The sequence below is a fragment of the Oncorhynchus kisutch genome, unplaced genomic scaffold (assembly GCF_002021735.2).
Source record: "Oncorhynchus kisutch isolate 150728-3 unplaced genomic scaffold, Okis_V2 scaffold1510, whole genome shotgun sequence".
Lineage (NCBI taxonomy): Eukaryota > Metazoa > Chordata > Actinopteri > Salmoniformes > Salmonidae > Oncorhynchus > Oncorhynchus kisutch.
The window spans coordinates 3,278-27,500 of NW_022263455.1; the positions used below are offsets into that span (position 1 = coordinate 3,278).

General features: G+C 46.2%; 2 protein-coding genes across 2 annotated transcripts in view; both read left to right on the top strand.

Annotated features, from left to right (window-relative positions):
• Window positions 1–386: 386 nt before the first annotated feature.
• On the top strand, window positions 387–16,426 carry LOC116366498 (cAMP-dependent protein kinase catalytic subunit alpha-like; the record flags this gene model as incomplete). The annotated part of the gene is made up of 4 exons (XM_031818605.1): window positions 387–488; window positions 1,045–1,167; window positions 7,585–7,749; window positions 16,197–16,426. Coding segments are annotated over 4 exons (516 nt in total), but the record flags the coding sequence as incomplete, so codon positions are not given.
• A 5,751-nt stretch (window positions 16,427–22,177) lies between these two features.
• The window catches only part of LOC116366500 (atherin), a 9,649-nt gene continuing 7,603 nt past the window's right edge, over window positions 22,178–24,223 (top strand). Inside the window, exon 1 of the mRNA XM_031818606.1 lies at window positions 22,178–23,577. Within this exon, the coding sequence (XP_031674466.1) occupies window positions 22,312–23,577 (1,266 nt within the window). The 5' untranslated portion in view covers window positions 22,178–22,311. The remainder of the gene's footprint in view (window positions 23,578–24,223) is intronic.

Below are 24,223 nucleotides of genomic sequence, written 5' to 3' on the forward strand. Positions count from 1 at the left end.
TCTGTGTACCAGGCTCTACAACAGTGGTTTATAGTGCAGTCTCTGCTTCCCCCTAGTGGGGAACAGTGGTACTGCAAATTCCTCTGTAGCTACTATTTAACTACTGCGTCTTTACAACTAAATATTTCCCTCCTCCTGTCTCTCTCTCTCAATTCAATTCAAAGGGCTTTATTGGCATGGGAAACATATGGTAACATTGCCAAAGCAAGTAAAATAGATAATAAACAAAAGTTAAATAAGCAATCAAAGATTAACAGAAAACATTACACTCACAGAATAGAGACATTTCAAATGTCATTATGGCTATGTACAGTGTTTATAACAATGTGCAAATTAATATGGGTTGTATTTTCAATGGTCTCTCTCTCTCTCTCTCTCTCTCTCTCTCTCAGGTGACAGATTTTGGTTTTGCTAAGCGTGTGAAAGGTCGAACCTGGACACTGTGTGGAACCCCAGAGTACCTGGCCCCAGAGATCATCCTCAGCAAGGTGAGCCGCAATGGAGGCCCAGTGGCTTGGCACTGAATGGGATTCTGTGCAACTACTTTACTGGTATCAAAATGGAGGAGGCAGCTGTCCCTGAGGCATTACTTCACTACAGACCTCAGTTTTTGTTTTGTTTTTTACCTTTATTTAACCAGGCAAGTCAGTTAAGAACAAATTCTATTTTCAATGATGGCCTAGGAACAGTGGGTTAACTGCCTGTTCAGGGGCAGAACGACAGATTTGTACCTTGTCAGCTCGGGGATTTGAACTTGCAACCTTTCGGTTACTAGTTACTTTCTCTCTCTACCTCCAAACCTCAATGTAACACTCAACATGTTAAATCTCCTCTCTCCCTCTTTACCTCCCTCCCTCCTTCCCCCCTCCATCCATTCTCCCTCTCCCACTCCCCTCATTCCCCCCCTTCTCCCCCTCCCCCTCATCCCCCTCCCCTTCCCCTCCCTCCCCCTCCTCCCCCTCCCCTCCCCCCCCTCCTCCCTCCCCCCCCCCCCCCCCCCTCCACTCCCTCCCCCTCCCCTCCTCCCTCTCTCTCCCTCTCCAGGGGTATAACAAAGCGGTAGACTGGTGGGCGTTGGGTGTGTTGGTCTATGAGATGGCAGCCGGTTATCCTCCCTTCTTCGCTGACCAGCCCATACAAATTTACGAAAAGATTGTCTCTGGGAAGGTGAGCTGGGCCAGTGTAACAGACATCAGTATGTGAGATCACTCCATAACTAGCTTCAAATGTTGCCAATGGAGCTATCGAATAGGATGCTTTTCTATAGCACAACTGGGTGGCGCGTTGTTAAGGAGAGGGGTCACGTGTGTTAGCGAGGCTGAGGGCTCTGGGTTTGGGATAGTTTACCCGGAGTTGTAGTCACAGAGGGGAAAAGCTAAACTAGCATAGGTTTCACTAGGTTGTGTTGCAAGTGGCACCTTTCCCTTTACAAACTACTTTTGACCAGGGCCATATCACCCGTTTCCCTGTATGAACTACTTTTGACCAGGGCCATATCACCCGTTTCCCTGTGGGAACTACTTTTGACCAGGGCCACATCATCTGTTTCCCTGTATGAATACTTTTGACCAGGGCCATATCATCTGTTTCCCTGTATGAATACTTTTGACCAGGGCCATATCACCCGTTTCCCCGTGTGAACTACTTTTGACCAGGGCCATATCACCCGTTTCCCTGTGGGAACTACTTTTGACCAGGGCCATATCACCCGTTTCCCTGTGGGAACTACTTTTGACCAGGGCCATATCACCCGTTTCCCTTTATGAATACTCTTGACCAGGACCATATCACCCGTTTCCCTTTACGAACTACTTTTGACCAGGGCCATATCACCCGTTTCCCTTTATGAACTACTTTTGACCAGGGCCATTTCACCCGTTTCCCTGTGTGAACTACTCTTGACCAGGGCCATATCACCCGTTTCCCTGTATGAATACTTTTGACCAGGGCCATATCACCCATTTCCCTGTGTGAACTACTTTTGACCAGGGCCATATCACCCGTTTCCCTGTGTGAACTACTCTTGACCAGGGCCATATCACCCGTTTCCCTGTATGAATACTCTTGACCAGGGCCATATCACCCCTTTCCCTGTGGGAACTACTTTTGACCAGGGCCATTTCACCCGTTTCCCTTTACGAACTACTTTTGACCAGGGCCATATCACCCGTTTCCCCGTGTGAACTACTTTTGACCAGGGCCATATCACCCGTTTCCCTGTGTGAACTACTCTTGACCAGGGCCATATCACCCGTTTCCCTGTGGGAACTACTTTTGGCCAGGGCCATATCACCCGTTTCCCTGTATTAACTACTTTTGACCAGGGCCATATCACCCGTTTCCCTGTGGGAACTACTTTTGACCAGGGCCATATCACCCGTTTCCCTTTATGAATACTCTTGACCAGGGCCATATCACCCGTTTCCCTGTATGAACTACTTTTGACCAGGGCCATATCACCCGTTTCCCTGTGGGAACTACTTTTGACCAGGGCCATATCACCCGTTTCCATTTATGAATACTCTTGACCAGGGCCATATCACCCGTTTCCCTGTGGGAACTACTTTTGACCAGGGCCATATCACCCGTTTCCCTTTATGAACTACTTTTGACCAGGGCCATATCACCCGTTTCCCTGTATGAACTACTTTTGACCAGGGCCATATCACCCGTTTCCCTGTGGGAACTACTTTTGACCAGGGCCATATCACCCGTTTCCCTGTATGAACTACTTTTGACCAAGGCCATATCACCCGTTTCCCTGTGGGAACTACTTTTGACCAGGGCCATATCACCCGTTTCCCTGTATGAACTACTTTTGACCAGGGCCATATCACCCGTTTCCCTGTATGAACTACTTTTGACCAGGGCCATATCACCCGTTTCCCTGTGGGAACTACTTTTGACCAGGGCCATATCACCCGTTTCCCTGTATTAACTACTTTTGACCAGGGCCATATCACCCGTTTCCCTGTATGAACTACTTTTGACCAGGGCCATATCACCCGTTTCCCTGTATGAACTACTTTTGACCAGGGCCATATCACCCGTTTCCCTGTGTGAACTACTTTTGACCAGGGCCATATCACCCGTTTCCCTGTGGGAACTACTTTTGACCAGGGCCACATCACCCGTTTCCCTGTGGGAACTACTTTTGACCAGGGCCATATCACCCGTTTCCCTTTACGAACTACTTTTGACCAGGGCCATATCACCCGTTTCCCTTTACGAACTACTTTTGACCAGGGCCATATCACCCGTTTCCCTTTACGAACTACTTTTGACCAGGGCCATTGGCATGACATTGCTGAGCTGAGATCATAGCTAGCTAACTTTGTGTGTAATACTTTGCGCTATTGAAACATACATGCAACTATAATATATCGACTATAATCACAGCATTATTTCAGAAACACAACTCGAGTTGCATTCCAAATGTCCCAGTCAGGAACAAAGTGTGTTGCGTGGAGTGATGACACAGCCGTCAGAGAAGGTCGGGTCACACAGGGAGAGGATCTGTTCACACCTCTTCTATAGAGACGCTGAGTGTCTCCTAAAAGTGACCCCGTTTGCATCCCTGGGTAGTCTCTCTTTGGACTTTGCTTCAGTGTTCTGACACTCCTAGGATGGATCCCTATGGGTCCCTGTTCAAATGTAGTGCACTATTTAGGGCATAGGATACCATTTGGGACTTCTACCTACACTATATATATGTATATATATATATATATAGTTGAAGTCATTTTTCAACCACTCCACAAATGTATTTTTAACAAACTATAGTTTTGGCGGTTAGGACATCTACTTTCTACTTCGTGCATGACACAAGTCATCTTTCCAACAATTGGTTACAGACAGATTATTTCACTTATAATTCACTGTATCACAATTCCATTGGGTCAGAAGTTTACAAACACTAAGCTTTAAACAGCTTGGAACATTCCAGGAAAATGATGTCATGACTTTAGAAGCCTCTGATAGGCTAATTGACATACATTGAGTCAATTGGAGGTGTACCTGTGGATGTATTTCAAGGCCTACTTTCAAACTCAGTGCCTCTTTGCTTGACATCATGGAAAAATCAAAAGAAATTAGCCAAGACCTCAGAAAAAAAATTGTAGACCTCCACAAGTCTGGTTCATCCTTGGGAGCAATTTCCAAACACCTGAAGGTACCACATTCACCTGTACAAACATTAGTACGCAGGTATAAACACCATGGGACCACGCAGCCGTCATACTGCTCAGGAAGGAGACACGTTCTGTCTCCTAGAGATGAATGTACTTTGGTGCAAAAAGTGCAAATCAATACCGGAACAACAGCAAAGGACCTTGTGAAGATGCTGAAGGAAACAGGTACAACAGTATCTATATCCACAGTAAAACGAGTCCTACATCGACATAACCTGAAAGGCCGCTAAGCAAAGAAGAAGCCACTGCTCCAAAACTGCCATAAAAAGCCAGACTATGGTTTGCAACAGCACATGGGGACAAAGATTGTACTTTTTGGAGAAATGTCCTCTGGTCTGATGAAACAAAAATAGAACTGTTTGGCCATAATGACCATCATTATGTTTGGAAGAAAAAGGGGGAGCCGAAGAACACCATCCCAACCGTGAAGCACGGGGGTGGCAGCATCATGTTGTGGGTGTGCTTTTCTGCTGCAGGAGGGACTGGTGCACTTTACAAAATAGATGGCATCATGAGGCAGGAAAATGATATGGATATAGTGAAGCAACATCTCAAGACTTATTTCAGGAAGTTAAAGCTTGGTCGCAAATGGACAATGACCCCAAGCATACTTCCAAAGTTGTGGCAAAATGGCCGAAGGACAACAAAGACAAGATATTGGAGTGGCCATCACAAAGCCCTGACCTCAATCCCGTAGAAAATGTGTGGGCAGAACTGCAAAACCGTGCGAGAGCAAGGAGGCTTACAAACCTGACTCAGTTACACCAGCTCTGTCAGGAGGAAGGGGCCAAAATTCACCCATCTTATTGTGGGAAGCTTGTGGAAGGCTACCCGAAACGTTTGACCCAAGTTAAACAATTTAAAGACATATATATATATTTCTATATGCGCTACCGTTCAGGAGTTTGGGGTCACTTGGAAATATCTTCTTTCTTTTTTTGTCGAAAGAAAAGCACATTTGTTGTCCATTAAAATAACATCAAATTCATCAGAAATTATATATATATATATACACTGCTCAAAAAAATAAAGGGAACACTAAAATAACACATCCTAGATCTGAATGAATTAAATATTCTTATTAAATATTTTTTATTTACATAGTTGAATGTGCTGACAACAAAATCACACAAATGATCAATGGAAATCAAATGTATCAACCCATGGAGGTCTGGATTGAAGTCACACTCAAAATTAAAGTGGAAAACCACACTACAGGCTGATCCAACTTTGATGTAATGTCCTTAAAACAAGTCAAAATGAGGCTCAGTAATGTGTGTGGCCTCCACGTGCCTGAATGACCTCCCTACAACGCCTGGGCATGCCCCTGATGAGGTGGCGGATGGTCTCCTGAGGGATCTCCTCCCAGACCTGGACTAAAGCATCCGCCAACTCCTGGACAGTCTGTGGTGCAACGTGGCGTTGGTGGATGGAGCGAGACATGATGTCCCAGATGTGCTCAATTGGATTCAGGTCTGGGGAACGGGCGGGCCAGTCCATAGCATTAATGCCTTCCTCTTGCAGGAACTGCTGACACACTCCAGCCTCATGAGGTCTAGCATTGTCTTGCATTAGGAGGAACCCAGGGCCAACCGCACCAGCATATGGTCTCACAGGGGGTCTGAGGATCTCATCTCGGTACCTAATGGCAGTCAGGCTACCTCTGGCGAGCACATGGAGGGCTGTGCGGCCCCCCAAAGAAATGCCACCCCACACCATGACTGACCCACCGCCAAACCGGTCATGCTGGAGGATGTTGCAGGCAGCAGAACGTTCTCCATGGCGTCTCCAGACTCTGTCACATGTGCTCAGTGTGAACCTGCTTTCATCTGTGAAGCGCACAGGGCGCCAGTGGCGAATTTGCCAATCTTGGTGTTCTCTGACAAATGCCCAACGTCCTGCACGGTGTTGGGCTGTAAGCACAACCCCCACCTGTGGATGTCGGGCCCTCATACCACCCTCATGGAGTCTGTTTCTGACCGTTTGAGCAGACACATGCACATTTGTGCCTGCTGGAGGTCATTTTGCAGGGCTCTGGCAGTGCTCCTCCTGCTCCTCCTTGCACAAAGGCGGAGGTAGCGGTCCTGCTGCTGGGTTGTTGCCCTCCTACGGCCTCCTCCACGTCTCCTGATGTACTGGCCTGTCTCCTGGTAGCGCCTCCATGCTCTGGACACTACGCTGACAGACACAGCAAACCTTCTTGCCACAGCTCGCATTGATGTGCCATCCTGGATGAGCGGCACTACCGGATCAAATTGTGTGGGTTGTAGACTCCGTCTCATGCTACCACTAGAGTGAAAACACCGCCAGCTTTCAAAAGTGACCAAAACATCAGCCAGGAAGCATAGGAACTGAGAAGTGGTCTGTGGTCACCACCTGCAGAACCACTCCTTTATTGGGGGTGTCTTGCTAATTGCCTATAATTTCCACTTGTTGTCTATTCCATTTGCACAACAGCATGTGACATTTATTGTCAATCAGTGTTGCTTCCTAAGTGGACAGTTTGATTTCACAGAAGTGTGATTGACTTGGAGTTGTGTTGTTTAAGTGTTCCCTTTATTTTTTTGAGCAGTGTATATATACACAGTTGAAGTCAGAAGTTTACATACACCTTAGCGAAATATGTCTAAGTGACCCCAAATGGGGTCTCAGTGACCCCAAATGAATGGACAAAAAATTAGCTTTTGTTTCAAAAACAAGAACATGTCTAAGTGACCCCACACTGTTGAACGGTAGTGTGTATATATATATATATTTGTGCCTGTCTAGTAATTTTAGATCAGCACTGAGATGAGAACCTGGTTTGCCTCTTCCTTCTAAAATCTCTCCACCCTCCCTCTTCTCCTCCCCTCTCCTCCTCCCTCCTCTCCTCCCCCATCTTCTCCTCTCCACACCCCCTCACCCCTCCTCTCCTCCCCCTCTCCTTCTCTACTCTCCCACACTACCACTCCCCTTCCCCTCCTACTCTATTCCCCCTCTCCTCTCCTCCCCCATCTCCTTCTCTACTCTCCCACACCACCACTCCTCCTCCCCCTCTCCTCTCCTCCCCCATCTCCTTCTCTACTCTCCCACACCACCACTCCTCCTCCCCCTCTCCTCTCCTCCCCCCACACCACCACTCCTCCTCCCCCTCTCCTCTCCTCCCCCCACACCACCACCACTCCTCCTCCCCCTCTCCTCTCCTCCCCATCTCCTTCTCTACTCTCCCACACCACCACTCCTCCTCCCCCTCTCCTCTCCTCTCCTCCCCCCACACCACCACTCCTCCCCCCCTCTCCTCTCCTCCCCCATCTCCTTCTCTCCTCTCCCACACCACCACCCCTCCTCCCCCTCTCCTCCCCCTCTCCTCCCCTCCCCCCACACCACCACTCCTCCTCCCTCTCTCCTCCCCCAGGTGCGTTTCCCCTCCCACTTCAGCTCTGACCTGAAGGATCTGTTGAGGAATCTACTACAGGTGGACCTGACCAAGCGCTATGGCAACCTGAAGAACGGCGTCAACGACATCAAGGGACACAAGTGGTTCGCCACCACAGATTGGATCGCCGTATACCAGAGAAAGGTGAGAGGTGGGGTCTAACTGATATGTAGGGTACAGTATATCAGATAAAGGTGAGGGGTCTAACTGATATGTAGGGTACAGTATACCAGATAAAGGTGAGAGGTGGGGTCTAACTGATATGTAGGGTACAGTATACCAGATAAAGGTGAGAGGTGGGGTCTAACTGATATGTAGGGTAGAGTATACCAGATAAAGGTGAGAGGTCTAACTGATATGTAGGGTACAGTATACCAGATAAAGGTGAGAGGTGGGGTCTAACTGATATGTAGGGTACAGTATACCAGATAAAGGTGAGAGGTGGGGTCTAACTGATATGTAGGGTACAGTATACCAGATAAAGGTGAGAGGTCTAACTGATATGTAGGGTACAGTATACCAGATAAAGGTGAGAGGTCTATCTGATATGTAGGGTACAGTATCCCAGATAAAGGTGAGGGGTCTAACTGATATGTAGGGTACAGTATACCAGATAAAGGTGAGGGGTCTAACTGATATGTAGGGTACAGTATCCCAGATAAAGGTGAGGGGTCTAACTGATATGTAGGGTACAGTATACCAGATAAAGGTGAGAGGTCTAACTGATATGTAGGGTACAGTATACCAGATAAAGGTGAGAGGTCTAACTGATATGTAGGGTACAGTATACCAGATAAAGGTGAGAGGTCTAACTGATATGTAGGGTACAGTATACCAGATAAAGGTGAGAGGTGGGGTCTAACTGATATGTAGGGTACAGTATACCAGATAAAGGTGAGAGGTGAGAGGTCTAACTGATATGTAGGGTACAGTATACCAGATAAAGGTGAGAGGTGAGGGGTCTAACTGATATGTAGGGTACAGTATACCAGATAAAGGTGAGAGGTCTAACTGATATGTAGGGTACAGTATCCCAGATAAAGGTGAGGGGTCTAACTGATATGTAGGGTACAGTATACCAGATAAAGGTGAGAGGTCTATCTGATATGTAGGGTACAGTATACCAGAGAAAGGTGAGAGGTGAGAGGTCTAACTGATATGTAGGGTACAGTATACCAGATAAAGGTGAGAGGTCTATCTGATATGTAGGGTACAGTATACCAGAGAAAGGTGAGAGGTCTAACTGATATGTAGGGTACAGTATCCCAGATAAAGGTGAGGGACACCTGTACATAGCCCACCTATAATTTAGCCCAAACAACTACCTCTTTCCCAACTGTATTTAATTTTTATTTATTTATTTATTTTGCTCCTTTGCACCCCATTATTTTTATTTCTACTTTGCACATTCTTCCATTGCAAAACTACCATTCCAGTATTTTACTTGCTATATTGTATTTACTTTGCCATCATGGCCTTTTTTGCCTTTACCTCCCTTCTCACCTCATTTGCTCACATTGTATATAGACTTGTTTATACTGCATTATTGACTGTATGTTTGTTTTTACTCCATGTGTAACTCTGTGTCGTTTTATCTGTCGAACTGCTTTGCTTTATCTTGGCCAGGTCGCAATTGTAAATGAGAACTTGTTCTCAACTTGCCTACCTGGCTAAATAAAGGTAAATAAATAAATAAATATGTAGGGTACAGTATACCAGATAAAGGTGAGGGGTCTAACTGATATGTAGGGTACAGTATCCCAGATAAAGGTGAGGGGTCTAACTGATATGTAGGGTACAGTATACCAGATAAAGGTGAGAGGTGGGGTCTAACTGATATGTAGGGTACAGTATACCAGATAAAGGTGAGAGGTCTAACTGATATGTAGGGTACAGTATACCAGATAAAGGTGAGAGGTCTAACTGATATGTAGGGTACAGTATCCCAGAGAAAGGTGAGAGGTGGGGTCTAACTGATATGTAGGGTACAGTATACCAGATAAAGGTGAGAGGTGAGGGGTCTAACTGATATGTAGGGTACAGTATACCAGATAAAGGTGAGAGGTGAGAGGTCTAACTGATATGTAGGGTACAGTATACCAGATAAAGGTGAGAGGTGAGAGGTCTAACTGATATGTAGGGTACAGTATACCAGAGAAAGGTGAGAGGTGAGAGGTCTAACTGATATGTAGGGTACAGTATACCAGAGAAAGGTGAGAGGTCTAACTGATATGTAGGGTACAGTATACCAGATAAAGGTGAGAGGTCTAACTGATATGTAGGGTACAGTATACCAGAGAAAGGTGAGAGGTGAGAGGTCTAACTGATATGTAGGGTACAGTATACCAGATAAAGGTGAGAGGTCTAACTGATATGTAGGGTACAGTATACCAGAGAAAGGTGAGAGGTGAGAGGTCTAACTGATATGACATCTCCTGGTTTCAACGATGTTTCTAGAGACAATATCTCTCTCTTCATCACTCAATACCTAGGTTTACCTCCACTGTATTCACATCCTACCATACATTTGTCTGTACATTATACCTTGATGCTATTTTATCGCCCCCAGAAACCTCCTTTTACTCTATGTTCCAGACGTTCTAGACGACCAATTCTCATAGCTTTTAGCCGTACCCTTATTCTACTCCTCCTATGTTCCTCTGGCGATGTAGAGGTGAATCCAGGCCCTGCAGTGCCTAGCTCCACTCCTATTCCCCAGGCGCTCTCTTTTGACGACTTCTGTAACCGTAATAGCCTTGGTTTCATGCATGTTAACATTAGAAGCCTCCTCCCTAAGTTTGTTCTATTCACTGCTTTAGCACACTCTGCCAACCCGGATGTTCTAGCTGTGTCTGAATCCTGGCTTAGGAAGACCACCAAAAACTCAGACATTTTAATTCCAAACTACAACATTTTCAGACAAGATAGAACTGCCAAAGGGGGCGGTGTTGCAATCTACTGCAAAGATAGCCTGCAGAGTTATGTCCTACTATCCAGGTCTGTACCCAAACAATTTGAACTTCTACTTTTAAAAATCCACCTCTCTAAAAACAAGTCTCTCACCGTTGCCGCCTGCTATAGACCACCCTCTGCCCCCAGCTGTGCTCTGGACACCATATGTGAACTGATTGCCCCCCATCTATCTTCAGAGTTCGTGCTGCTAGGCGACCTAAACTGGAACATGCTTAACACCCCAGCCATCCTACAATCTAAACTTGATGCCCTCAATCTCACACAAATAATCAATGAACCTACCAGGTACCTCCCCAAAACCTTAAACACGGGCACCCTCATAGATATCATCCTAACCAACTTCCCCTCTAAATACACCTCTGCTGTCTTCAACCAAGATCTCAGCGATCACTGCCTCATTGCCTGCATCCGTAATGGGTCAGCGGTCAAACGACCTCCACTCATCACTGTAAAACGCTCCCTGAAACACTTCTGCGAGCAGGCCTTTCTAATCGACCTGGCCGGGGTATCCTGGAAGGATATTGATCTCATCCCGTCAGTAGAGGATGCCTGGATATTTTTTTTAAATGCCTTCCTAACCATCTTAAATAAACATGCCCCATTTAAGAAATTTAGAACCAGGAACAGATATAGCCCTTGGTTCTCCCCAGACCTGACTGCCCTTAACCAACACAAAAACATCCTATGGCGTTCTGCATTAGCATCGAACAGCCCCCGTGATATGCAGCTGTTCAGGGAAGCTAGAAATCATTATACACAGGCAGTTAGAAAAGCCAAGGCTAGCTTTTTCAAGCAGAAATTTGCTTCCTGCAACACTAACTCAAAAAAGTTCTGGGACACTGTAAAGTCCATGGAGAATAAGAACACCTCCTCCCAGCTGCCCACTGCACTGAAGATAGGAAACACTGTCACCACTGATAAATCCACCATAATTGAGAATTTCAATAAGCATTTTTCTACGGCTGGCCATGCTTTCCACCTGGCTACTCCTACCCCGGACAACAGCACTGCACCCCCAACAGCAACTCGCCCAAGCCTTCCCCATTTCTCCTTCTCCCAAATCCATTCAGCTGATGTTCTGAAAGAGCTGCAAAATCTGGACCCCTACAAATCAGCCGGGCTAGACAATCTGGACCCTTTCTTTCTAAAATGATCTGCCGAAATTGTTGCCACCCCTATTACTAGCCTGTTCAACCTCTCTTTCGTGTCGTCTGAGATTCCCAAAGATTGGAAAGCAGCTGCGGTCATCCCCCTCTTCAAAGGGGGGGGACACTCTTGACCCAAACTGCTACAGACCTATATCTATCCTACCGTGCCTTTCTAAGGTCTTCGAAAGCCAAGTCAACAAACAGATTACCGACCATTTCGAATCTCACCATACCTTCTCTGCTATGCAATCCGGTTTCAGAGCTGGTCATGGGTGCACCTCAGCCACGCTCAAGGTCCTAAACGATATCTTAACCGCCATCGATAAGAAACATTACTGTGCAGCCGTATTCATTGATCTGGCCAAGGCTTTCGACTCTGTCAATCACCATATCCTCATCGGCAGACTCGACAGCCTTGGTTTCTCAAATGATTGCCTCGCCTGGTTCACCAACTACTTCTCTGATAGAGTTCAGTGTGTCAAATCGGAGGGTCTGCTGTCCGGACCTCTGGCAGTCTCTATGGGGGTGCCACAGGGTTCAATTCTTGGACCGACTCTCTTCTCTGTATACATCAATGAGGTCGCTCTTGCTGCTGGTGAGTCCCTGATCCACCTCTACGCAGACGACACCATTCTGTATACTTCCGGCCCTTCTTTGGACACTGTGTTAACAACCCTCCAGGCAAGCTTCAATGCCATACAACTCTCCTTCCGTGGCCTCCAATTGCTCTTAAATACAAGTAAAACTAAATGCATGCTCTTCAACCGATCGCTACCTGCACCTACCCGCCTGTCCAACATCACTACTCTGGACGGCTCTGACTTAGAATACGTGGACAACTACAAATACTTAGGTGTCTGGTTAGACTGTAAACTCTCCTTCCAGACCCATATCAAACATCTCCAATCCAAAGTTAAATCTAGAATTGGCTTCCTATTTCGCAACAAAGCATCCTTCACTCATGCTGCCAAACATACCCTTGTAAAACTGACCATCCTACCAATCCTCGACTTTGGCGATGTCATTTGCAAAATAGCCTCCAATACCCTACTCAACAAATTGGATGCAGTCTATCACAGTGCAATCCGTTTTATCACCAAAGCCCCATATACTACCCACCATTGCGACCTGTACGCTCTCGTTGGCTGGCCCTCGCTTCATACTCGTCGCCAAACCCACTGGCTCCATGTCATCTACAAGACCCTGCTAGGTAAAGTCCCCCCTTATCTCAGCTCGCTGGTCACCATAGCATCTCCCACCTGTAGCACACGCTCCAGCAGGTATATCTCTCTAGTCACCCCCAAAACCAATTCTTTCTTTGGCCGCCTCTCCTTCCAGTTCTCTGCTGCCAATGACTGGAACGAACTACAAAAATCTCTGAAACTGGAAACACTTATCTCCCTCACTAGCTTTAAGCACCAACTGTCAGAGCAGCTCACAGATTACTGCACCTGTACATAGCCCACCTATAATTTAGCCCAAACAACTACCTCCTTCCCACCTGTATTTAATTTTTATTTATTTATTGCACCCCATTATTTTTTATTTCTACTTTGCACATTCTTCCATTGCAAAACTACCATTCCAGTATTTTACTTGCTATATTGTATTTACTTTGCCATCATGGCCTTTTTTGCCTTTACCTCCCTTCTCACCTCATTTGCTCACATTGTATATAGACTTGTTTATACTGCATTATTGACTGTATGTTTGTTTTTACTCCATGTGTAACTCTGTGTCGTTTTATCTGTCGAACTGCTTTGCTTTATCTTGGCCAGGTCGCAATTGTAAATGAGAACTTGTTCTCAACTTGCCCACCTGGTTAAATAAAGGTAAATAAATAAATAAATAAATAAATATGTAGGGTACAGTATACCAGATAAAGGTGAGAGGTGAGAGGTCTAACTGATATGTAGGGTACAGTATACCAGATAAAGGTGAGAGGTGAGAGGTCTAACTGATATGTAGGGTACAGTATACCAGATAAAGGTGAGAGGTGAGAGGTCTAACTGATATGTAGGGTACAGTATACCAGATAAAGGTGAGAGGTGAGAGGTCTAACTGATATGTAGGGTACAGTATACCAGATAAAGGTGAGAGGTGAGAGGTCTAACTGATATGTAGGGTACAGTATACCAGATAAAGGTGAGAGGTGAGAGGTCTAACTGATATGTAGGGTACAGTATACCAGATAAAGGTGAGAGGTGAGAGGTCTAACTGATATGTAGGGTACAGTATACCAGATAAAGGTGAGAGGTGAGGGGTCTAACTGATATGTAGGGTACAGTATACCAGATAAAGGTGAGAGGTGAGGGGTCTAACTGATATGTAGGGTACAGTATACCAGATAAAGGTGAGAGGTGAGGGGTCTAACTGATATGTAGGGTACAGTATACCAGATAAAGGTGAGAGGTGAGAGGTCTAACTGATATGTAGGGTACAGTATACCAGATAAAGGTGAGAGGTGAGGGGTCTAACTGATATGTAGGGTACAGTATACCAGATAAAGGTGAGAGGTGAGAGGTCTAACTGATATGTAGGGTACAGTATACCAGATAAAGGTGAGAGGTGAGGGGTCTAACTGATATGTAGGGTACAGTATACCAGATAAAGGTGAGAGGTGAGAGGTCTAACTGATATGTAGGGTACAGTATACCAGATAAAGGTGAGAGGTCTAACTGATATGTAGGGTACAGTATACCAGATAAAGGTGAGAGGTGAGAGGTCTAACTGATATGTAGGGTACAGTATACCAGATAAAGGTGAGAGGTGAGGGGTCTAACTGATATGTAGGGTACAGTATACCAGATAAAGGTGAGAGGTGAGGGGTCTAACTGATATGTAGGGTACAGTATACCAGATAAAGGTGAGAGGTGAGGGGTCTAACTGATATGTAGGGTACAGTATACCAGATAAAGGTGAGAGGTGAGAGGTCTAACTGATATGTAGGGTACAGTATACCAGATAAAGGTGAGAGGTGAGGGGTCTAACTGATATGTAGGGTACAGTATACCAGATAAAGGTGAGAGGTGAGAGGTCTAACTGATATGTAGGGTACAGTATACCAGATAAAGGTGAGAGGTGAGAGGTCTAACTGATATGTAGGGTACAGTATACCAGATAAAGGTGAGAGGTGAGAGGTCTAACTGATATGTAGGGTACAGTATACCAGATAAAGGTGAGAGGTGAGAGGTCTAACTGATATGTAGGGTACAGTATACCAGATAAAGGTGAGAGGTGAGAGGTCTAACTGATATGTAGGGTACAGTATACCAGATAAAGGTGAGAGGTGGGGTCTAACTGATATGTAGGGTACAGTATACCAGATAAAGGTGAGAGGTGGGGTCTAACTGATATGTAGGGTACAGTATACCAGATAAAGGTGAGAGGTGGGGTCTAACTGATATGTAGGGTACAGTATACCAGATAAAGGTGAGAGGTCTAACTGATATGTAGGGTACAGTATACCAGATAAAGGTGAGAGGTGAGAGGTCTAACTGATATGTAGGGTACAGTATACCAGATAAAGGTGAGAGGTGGGGTCTAACTGATATGTAGGGTACAGTATACCAGATAAAGGTGAGAGGTGGGGTCTAACTGATATGTAGGGTACAGTATACCAGATAAAGGTGAGAGGTGAGAGGTCTAACTGATATGTAGGGTACAGTATACCAGATAAAGGTGAGAGGTGAGAGGTCTAACTGATATGTAGGGTACAGTATACCAGATAAAGGTGAGAGGTGAGAGGTCTAACTGATATGTAGGGTACAGTATACCAGATAAAGGTGAGAGGTGAGAGGTCTAACTGATATGTAGGGTACAGTATACCAGATAAAGGTGAGAGGTGAGAGGTCTAACTGATATGTAGGGTACAGTATACCAGATAAAGGTGAGAGGTCTAACTGATATGTAGGGTACAGTATACCAGATAAAGGTGAGAGGTGAGAGGTCTAACTGATATGTAGGGTACAGTATACCAGATAAAGGTGAGAGGTGAGAGGTCTAACTGATATGTAGGGTACAGTATACCAGATAAAGGTGAGAGGTGAGAGGTCTAACTGATATGTAGGGTACAGTATACCAGATAAAGGTGAGAGGTGAGAGGTCTAACTGATATGTAGGGTACAGTATACCAGAGAAAGGTGAGAGGTGAGAGGTCTAACTGATATGTAGGGTACAGTATACCAGATAAAGGTGAGGGGTTTAACTGATATGCAGTGTACAGTACAATTCCAGGTAACTTTCTGAAAATGACAGAAATCCCCTTTGATCAAGGCACTTAACCCTCATGTCTCCCGTAAGGAGCTCTGGGTAAGAGCTAAATGAATATCATGTAAACAAATGTATTGCTACCTTTGAATATGATCATGTTACAGGAATCTGGTTTAGTAAAATGCCATGATTGTTTGATAGATTTTTCCTCTTCCTCTTCCTGTATGTATGTGTGCGCGTTTGTGTGTGTGTGTGTAGGTGGAGGCCCCGTTCGTTCCTAAGTTCAAAGGCCCAGGTGACACCAGCAACTTTGAGGAGTACGAAGAGGAGGAGATCAGAGTCTCCATCAGTGAACAGTGTGCCAAGGAGTTCACTGACTTCTAGACCCAACCAGAGAGAGAGGGATTGAAGGAAGAAGATAGAGAAGGAGAGGGAAGAAAGGAGTGGGAGAGGGAGAAGGAAGGAAGGAAGGAAGGAAGGAAGGAAGGAAGGAAGGAAGGAAGGAAGGAAGGAAGGAAGGAAGGAAGGAAGGAAGGAAGGAAGGAAGGAAGGAAGGAAGGAAGGAAGGAAGGAAGGATAGGGAGAAGGAAGAAGAGATGGGAGGGAGGGAGAGAGAGGGAAGGTAGACTGGAGTACTGTCTCCTGTTGAATCACAAGCACCAGCTACGAGAGGGATAGAAGAAGAGAGGGAGAGAAGATGCGGAGAGAAGAAGAGAGGGAGAGAAGAAGATGCGGAGAGAAGAAGATGCGGAGAGAAGAAGATGCAGAGAGAAGAAGAGAGGGAGAGAAGAAGAGGGAGAGAAGAAGAGGGAGAGAAGAAGATGCGGAGAGAAGAAGAGAGGGAGAGAAGATGCGGAGAGAAGAAGATGCGGAGAGAAGAAGATGCGGAGAGAAGAAGATGCGGAGAGAAGAAGATGCGGAAAGAAGAAGAGAGGGAGAGAAGAAGAGAGGGAGAGAAGATGCGGAGAAAAGAAGAGAGGGAGAGAAGAAGAGGGAGAGAAGAAGAGGGAGAGAAGAAGATGCGGAGAGAAGAAGAGGGAGAGAAGAAGATGCGGAGAGAAGAAGATGCAGAGAGAAGAAGATGCGGAGAGAAGAAGATGCGGAGAGAAGAAGAGAGGGAGAGAAGAAGATGCGGAGAGAGGGAGAGAAGAAGAGGGAGAGAAGAAGAGGGAGAGAAGAAGATGCGGAGAGAAGAAGAGAGGGAGAGAAGATGCGGAGAGAAGAAGAGAGGGAGAGAAGATGCGGAGAGAAGAAGAGAGGGAGAGAAGATGCGGAGAGAAGAAGAGAGGGAGAGAAGATGCGGAGAGAAGAAGATGCAGAGAGAAGAAGAGAGGGAGAGAAGATGCAGAGAGAAGAAGATGCAGAGAGAAGAAGAGAGAGGAGAGTAAACCAGCAGTGTTGCCTTTTCTGTCCCATTTGTGTTTTTCTACTGTTATTTATTTATTATGTAGTGTATTTTTATGTTTCATCCTTTATGGAGTGTTGGAGTGGGACCTGTCTCTGTAACAACTGTCTCCTAACTACCATATTGGGACAGGCGCCTGTCTCTGTAACAACTGTCTCCTAACTACCATATTGGGACAGGCGCCTGTCTCTGTAACAACTGTCTCCTAGCTACCATATTGGGACAGGCGCCTGTCTCTGTAACAACTGTCTCCTAACTACCATATTGGGACAGGCATCTGTCTCTGTAACAACTGTCTCCTAACTACCATATTGGGACAGGCGCCTGTCTCTGTAACAACTGTCTCCTAACTACCATATTGGGACAGGCGCCTGTCTCTGTAACAACTGTCTCCTAGCTACCATATTGGGACAGGCACCTGTCTCTGTAACAACTGTCTCCTAACTACCATATTGGGACAGGGTGTTTCTCTGTAACAACTGTCTCCTAACTACCATATTGGGACAGGCACCTGTCTCTGTAACAACTGTCTCCTAACTACCATATTGGGACAGGGCCATTCTCTGTAACAACTGTCCCCTAACTACCATATTGGGACATGGCAATCCTCTGTAACAACTGTCTCCTAACTACCATATTGGGACAGGGCCATTCTCTGTAACAACTGTCTCCTAACTACCATATTGGGACAGGCCCCTGTCTCTGTAACAACTGTCTCCTAACTACTGTATTGGGACAGGGACATTCTCTGTAACAACTGTCCCCTAACTACCATATTGGGACAGGTTCATTCTCTGTAACAACTGTCTCCTAACTACCATATTGGGACAGGGTAATTCTCTGTAACAACTGTCTCCTAACTACCATATTGGGACAGGGCAATTCTCTGTAACAACTGTCTCCTAAGTACCATATTGGGACAGGGCCATTCTCTGTTACAACTGTCTCCTAACTACCATATTGGGACAGGCACCTGTCTCTGTAACAACTGTCTCCTAACTACCATATTGGGACAGGGGTTTTCTCTGTAACAACTGTCTCCTAACTACCATTTTGGGACAGGCATCTGTCTCTGTAACAACTGTCTCCTAACTACCATATTGGGACAGGCATCTGTCTCTGTAACAACTATCTCCTAACTACCATATTGGGACAGGCACCTGTCTCTGTAACAACTGTCTCCTATGTACTAGGATAGCATATTGCTCCACACATACTGGTATTTGTTCTGAATGGCCCCCTGTTCCCTAAATAGTGCACTACTTTTCACCAGAACCCTATGGGCTCTGGTCAAAAGTAGTGCACTCTAAAGGGAATAGGGTACCATTGGGACAAACGCACAACACTCTGCACTCACCTCCCCCACCCTCCCCCTCTCCTACCCCCCTTGTTGTGTGTTGTCACCCCCCCGGTGGACCAAGCTCGAGGAAGCTACAGAAGGTCTTGATGTTATTGTTCCCAGTGTGGTGTGTTCTTCTTGTCCTTGTGTTAATACATACACTTCTGTCTTGACACTAGTTCCATTCAGATGAATAATAATAATAATAATAAGGCACATAGCAGACGCTTCTTTCCAACGCGACGGTCAGGGGTTCTGTTGTCTGGGTGTGCCCAGCGGGAATTGAACCTCTCGTGTCGTGATGCTCTTATCAACTGAGCGTCGTGGAACCAGTTCATGTTCTGCCTTCTTAATGACCGGCATTCCTTTTCTCAAATCCGGCCTCGTAGTTTACTCATTCTCACGTTAAACACGTCTCAACTCATTCCTTTTCTCAAATCCGGCCTCGTAGTTTACTCATTCTCACGTTAAACACGTCTCAACTCATTCCTTTTCTCAAATCCGGCCTTGTAGTTTACTCATTCTCACGTTAAACACGTCTCAACTCATTCCTTTTCTCAAATCCAGCCTCGTAGTTTACTCATTCTCACGTTAAACACGTCTCAACTCATTCCTTTTCTCAAATCCGGCCTCGTAGTTTACTCATTCTCACGTTAAACACGTCTCAACTCATTCCTTTTCTCAAATCCGGCCTCGTAGTTTACTCATTCTCACGTTAAACACGTCTCAACTCATTCCTTTTCTCAAATCCGGCCTCGTAGTTTACTCATTCTCACGTTAAACACGTCTCAACTCATTCCTTTTCTCAAATCCGGCCTCGTAGTTTACTCATTCTCACGTTAAACACGTCTCAACTCATTCCTTTTCTCAAATCCGGCCTCGTAGTTTACTCATTCTCACGTTAAACACGTCTCAACTCATTCCTTTTCTCAAATCCGGCCTCGTAGTTTACTCATTCTCACGTTAAACACGTCTCAACTCATTCCTTTTCTCAAATCCGGCCTCGTAGTTTACTCATTCTCACGTTAAACACGTCTCAACTCATTCCTTTTCTCAAATCCGGCCTCGTAGTTTACTCATTCTCACGTTAAACACGTCTCAACTCATTCCTTTTCTCAAATCCGGCCTCGTAGTTTACTCATTCTCACGTTAAACACGTCTCAACTCATTCCTTTTCTCAAATCCGGCCTCGTAGTTTACTCATTCTCACGTTAAACACGTCTCAACTCATTCCTTTTCTCAAATCCGGCCTCGTAGTTTACTCATTCTCACGTTAAACACGTCTCAACTCATTCCTTTTCTCAAATCCGGCCTCGTAGTTTACTCATTCTCACGTTAAACACGTCTCAACTCATTCCTTTTCTCAAATCCGGCCTCGTAGTTTACTCATTCTCACGTTAAACACGTCTCAACTCATTCCTTTTCTCAAATCCGGCCTCGTAGTTTACTCATTCTCACGTTAAACACGTCTCAACTCATTCCTTTTCTCAAATCCGGCCTCGTAGTTTACTCATTCTCACGTTAAACACGTCTCAACTCATTCCTTTTCTCAAATCCGGCCTCGTAGTTTACTCATTCTCACGTTAAACACGTCTCAACTCAGTCCTTTTCTCAAATCCGGCCTCGTAGTTTACTCATTCTCACGTTAAACACGTCTCAACTCATTCCTTTTCTCAAATCCGGCCTCGTAGTTTACTCATTCTCACGTTAAACACGTCTCAACTCATTCCTTTTCTCAAATCCGGCCTCGTAGTTTACTCATTCTCACGTTAAACACGTCTCAACTCATTCCTTTTCTCAAATCCGGCCTTGTAGTTTACTCATTCTCACGTTAAACACGTCTCAACTCATTCCTTTTCTCAAATCCAGCCTCGTAGTTTACTCATTCTCACGTTAAACACGTCTCAACTCAGTCCTTTTCTCAAATCCGGCCTCGTAGTTTACTCATTCTCACGTTAAACACGTCTCAACTCATTCCTTTTCTCAAAACCGGCCTCGTAGTTTACTCATTCTCACGTTAAACACGTCTCAACTAATTTAACATCTTGTATTAGAAAGGTGTCATTACATTCTCTGACTCCATTGTCCAGGTTTGAAAATACCATTATATTGTCATTATTATTATTACATTGTCTTAACACTCTTCTCCTTTGAATACAATTCCATATTCTCTTCTACTCTTTAATGTCGTGTTCCGTCGCCTAATATCATAGGGCACGTCCCAAATGGCACCATATTCCCTACTTAGTGCACTACTTTTAACCCAGGCCTATAGAGCTCTCTGGCCAAGAGTAGTGCACTAAGTAGGGCACAGTGTTCCATTTGGGACGTACCCGTGGACAGCTGTTTATCCCCTCCTTCACAGTCTCCTCAATGTATTTCTAGGTCATCCTCCTCTCAGCCGTGGACAGGCACAATGCTGGTGTATATATATATGTGTACTATATACATACTGTTGCACTTTCTAGGAAAATACACAAGGCCTGTAGTCTTTTTAAACCATATGACTGGGGTTGCACAATTCTAAATTCCCTGGTTTTACACAAATCCTGGCTGGAAGATTCCTGGGAATATGAGGGGAATAAGCAGGAACTCCGGGACTCCTTCCACCAGGATTTCTGGGAAAACTGAGAATTAGTGTAAAGTTGGGGACTGCAGCAGCCCTATAGGATCCTCGGCACTCCAAAGGGAGGTGTTTAAAGACACTGTCTAATACCACATGAAAAGAAAAACATTAAAACACAAAGTGTCATATTTTGCAACTTGAGTATCAGTACAATAAAGTTTTACTTGTTAAAATGACCAACACAAGGGATTGTGTGTGCTGTTTGTTTGCGTGATATAGCACCAGTTTTTTCCCCCAAACCTCTCGTTGTGGACCCCCAGACATTTCACCACTTTGTTGAAGCCCTGAACTAGTTGACCTTGGGACGCTAACTGTAGAACAGATCAAATATGTGGACTGGCTGGGGCTCCCTGAGGAGAGGTTTGAAAACCACAGACATAGCCTAAACTCACTTTAAAACTATTGGGGACTGACACACACACACCTGTAGACCTATTCAATCCATCTTGTATATTTAATTAGAGACGAACAGACTCTGTGAAGGTCTATGAGACCCGTTTAGCCTAGAGGCATCGTCTCCCAATGCAGTCATCCAGACAACTGTTGGCTCTTTAGTCTGGACTCTGGAGAGACCCACCTAAGACGTGTTCATATGCAGAAATCCAAAAATAATACAATTTCCAAATCTGTGTATGTATTACAACCAATAAAAGCGTGTTTCCGTTTCCCAAAAGCAGCGGGAATGTGAACAAAGAGCGATGTGCTTGAGATGCGCAGACAAAATAAAAAACCTCTACCTTAAATAAGCTGCCGTCCGCGTATGTCTGCTGTGGGTGAACTGAAGGGGACGCCATCTTCGTCAGTCCACCTTAAGCGCACAATGTGGCCAACGCATGCGCACATCGAGGCTTCCGTTGTTCATTCTCCGCTCTGCCGGGCTCGCTCTCTGCTCGCGCTGGGTCGGTATAGGAGAGCGACTTACAGCGTCACTTCAGAAACAACAAGAGAGAAAAGACGCACTCGGCCAAACCCAAACTCAACCACTGGGAAAACAACAACAACAATGTCCGAATCCAAGTACCGGGACTGGATCCTCGAGACCATCGACTCTCTACGCTCACGGAAAGCCCGACCGGACCTTGAGAGAATATGTCGTATGGTCCGGAGAAGACACGGCTCGGATCCAGACAGAACCCGGGAGGAACTGGAGAAACTGATCCAGGAGCAAACAGTGCTCAAAGTTAGCTACAAGGGCTCCATATCCTACAGGAATGCGGCGAAGGTGCAGAGAAAGAGTCGAAAGAAGAGTGACTTCACGCCGGGTAGCGGCGGCGGTAGCGAGGTGGAGGGAGAGCAAGCCAAACACTCCAGTTTGAACAACAACGGGGACAGCGCGCACAGCTTTACCGACCTAGAGGAGGTGGAGAGCCGGGACCGAGAGGAGGATTCTGTCTCCGAGCCGAGTGAGTGCCCTGACCCCCGTCCCGAAACCCCGGGTATCACCTCCGAGAAAAAACAAAAGCTTTTTCCACTGAATAGCGGAAACGGCCCTGGCTACTGCCCGGGTTGTGGCGAAACGGGCTGTGCTGCCGGGAGAGGCTGCAGTGGTGCGTCAAAAGACAAGAGATTAGGAGAAAGAGGAGGAGGTCAGGAGGGGGGTGGCAGCAGCGCTTTGGCCGGCAACCACGAAACAAAACCGGGCCAAGATGGGAGCGGCGCTCCGAGCAAAGCAAAGGGGGTCTGGGGTGGAGGAGGGGGGGTGGAGACGACGGGGCAGGAGGGCAGCAGTAGCTGCGTCGGTGTTGCTGCTGAAACGGAAAATAAAATGAGCCAGGGAAGCGCCAGTTCAAGTTCCAGCAGCAACAGCCAGCTCCTGCGGCCGAAACAGCTTCAGCCAGAATCCCCACCTGTCAAACCCAAACTCCGGGCCGGACGAGGTGAGGGGAACCCGGGGTTCGGGGGCAGCGGGGAAACCAGCTTGGATTTGGGCGAAAGACTGATCGCTTCCGTCCGCAGACTAGCCGAGCAGAACCGAGCCTCCGCGTTAAGAGGGGAGACCCGCGGGGGCCACAAGCCACTGGGACTGAAGGAGATCCTGGGTTACCTGACCAGCCAAGACGGCCTCTCATCTGAGGGTAAGCTGACCCGCAACAGGGTCAAGGTGGTTCTGGAGAGAGAGGTGGCGAGAGGTCGGCTGCGGAGGACCCGGTGTGGGAATATCATTCTCCCGGTGAGGGGAGTGGAGGCAGCGTCAACCCCAGCGAAGCCACCCGGCCCCGCTAACAGACTGCTGAAGAGCGCACTGCAGGATAAGCACATTGGGAAAAAGGTAACTTAATATTTCCAACACGTCCTATAGACTGCACAGAGAGAGGAAGAGCTAAACAGACTCACTACACCCTGTGTGCTTATGAATTAATGATCAAGATATCAAAACAGCGCAGACAGACGTTTTTCTCTTTTCTCCATGGATATAATCCCTGATTCTCTCTCATTCAGCCTAACTCAGCTAAATCGCATGTAAAAACTATTCTGAAGGCAAATCTATCATTTGCCCTAAATTAATCTTGGGTTTAAAATGACGTTTCTGGGCTGGTGTGTTTTGTGTGAACGGTAGCCAATGGTAACGTGAACCAGTGCGCTTGCAGAACAGACATCCTGATTTTTTTTGTCCTCGACACGCAACTGTGTCTTGCTGCCTGCTCGCTGTTTCCTGTAGGGCTCCATCCAGGCAGCACAAAAGGTGCGGGCTTTCAACAGCGCTCTCTCGTCCGCTCGCTTCTCTTGTTCCAGATTCACCGCACACACAGGAGCACGTCGAGAGAGGGCGACCGTAATGCGCTGTAGTGGTTCCTCTGTGTTTGGCGCGGTGAAAGTTCGGCTATAGGCTACTGTCCCTATATCGTAGACTGTGTCTAGCTGGCTGTAAATTATGCAGACAGACGTACGGACGGGGGCGTTACGTGGTTAATTCG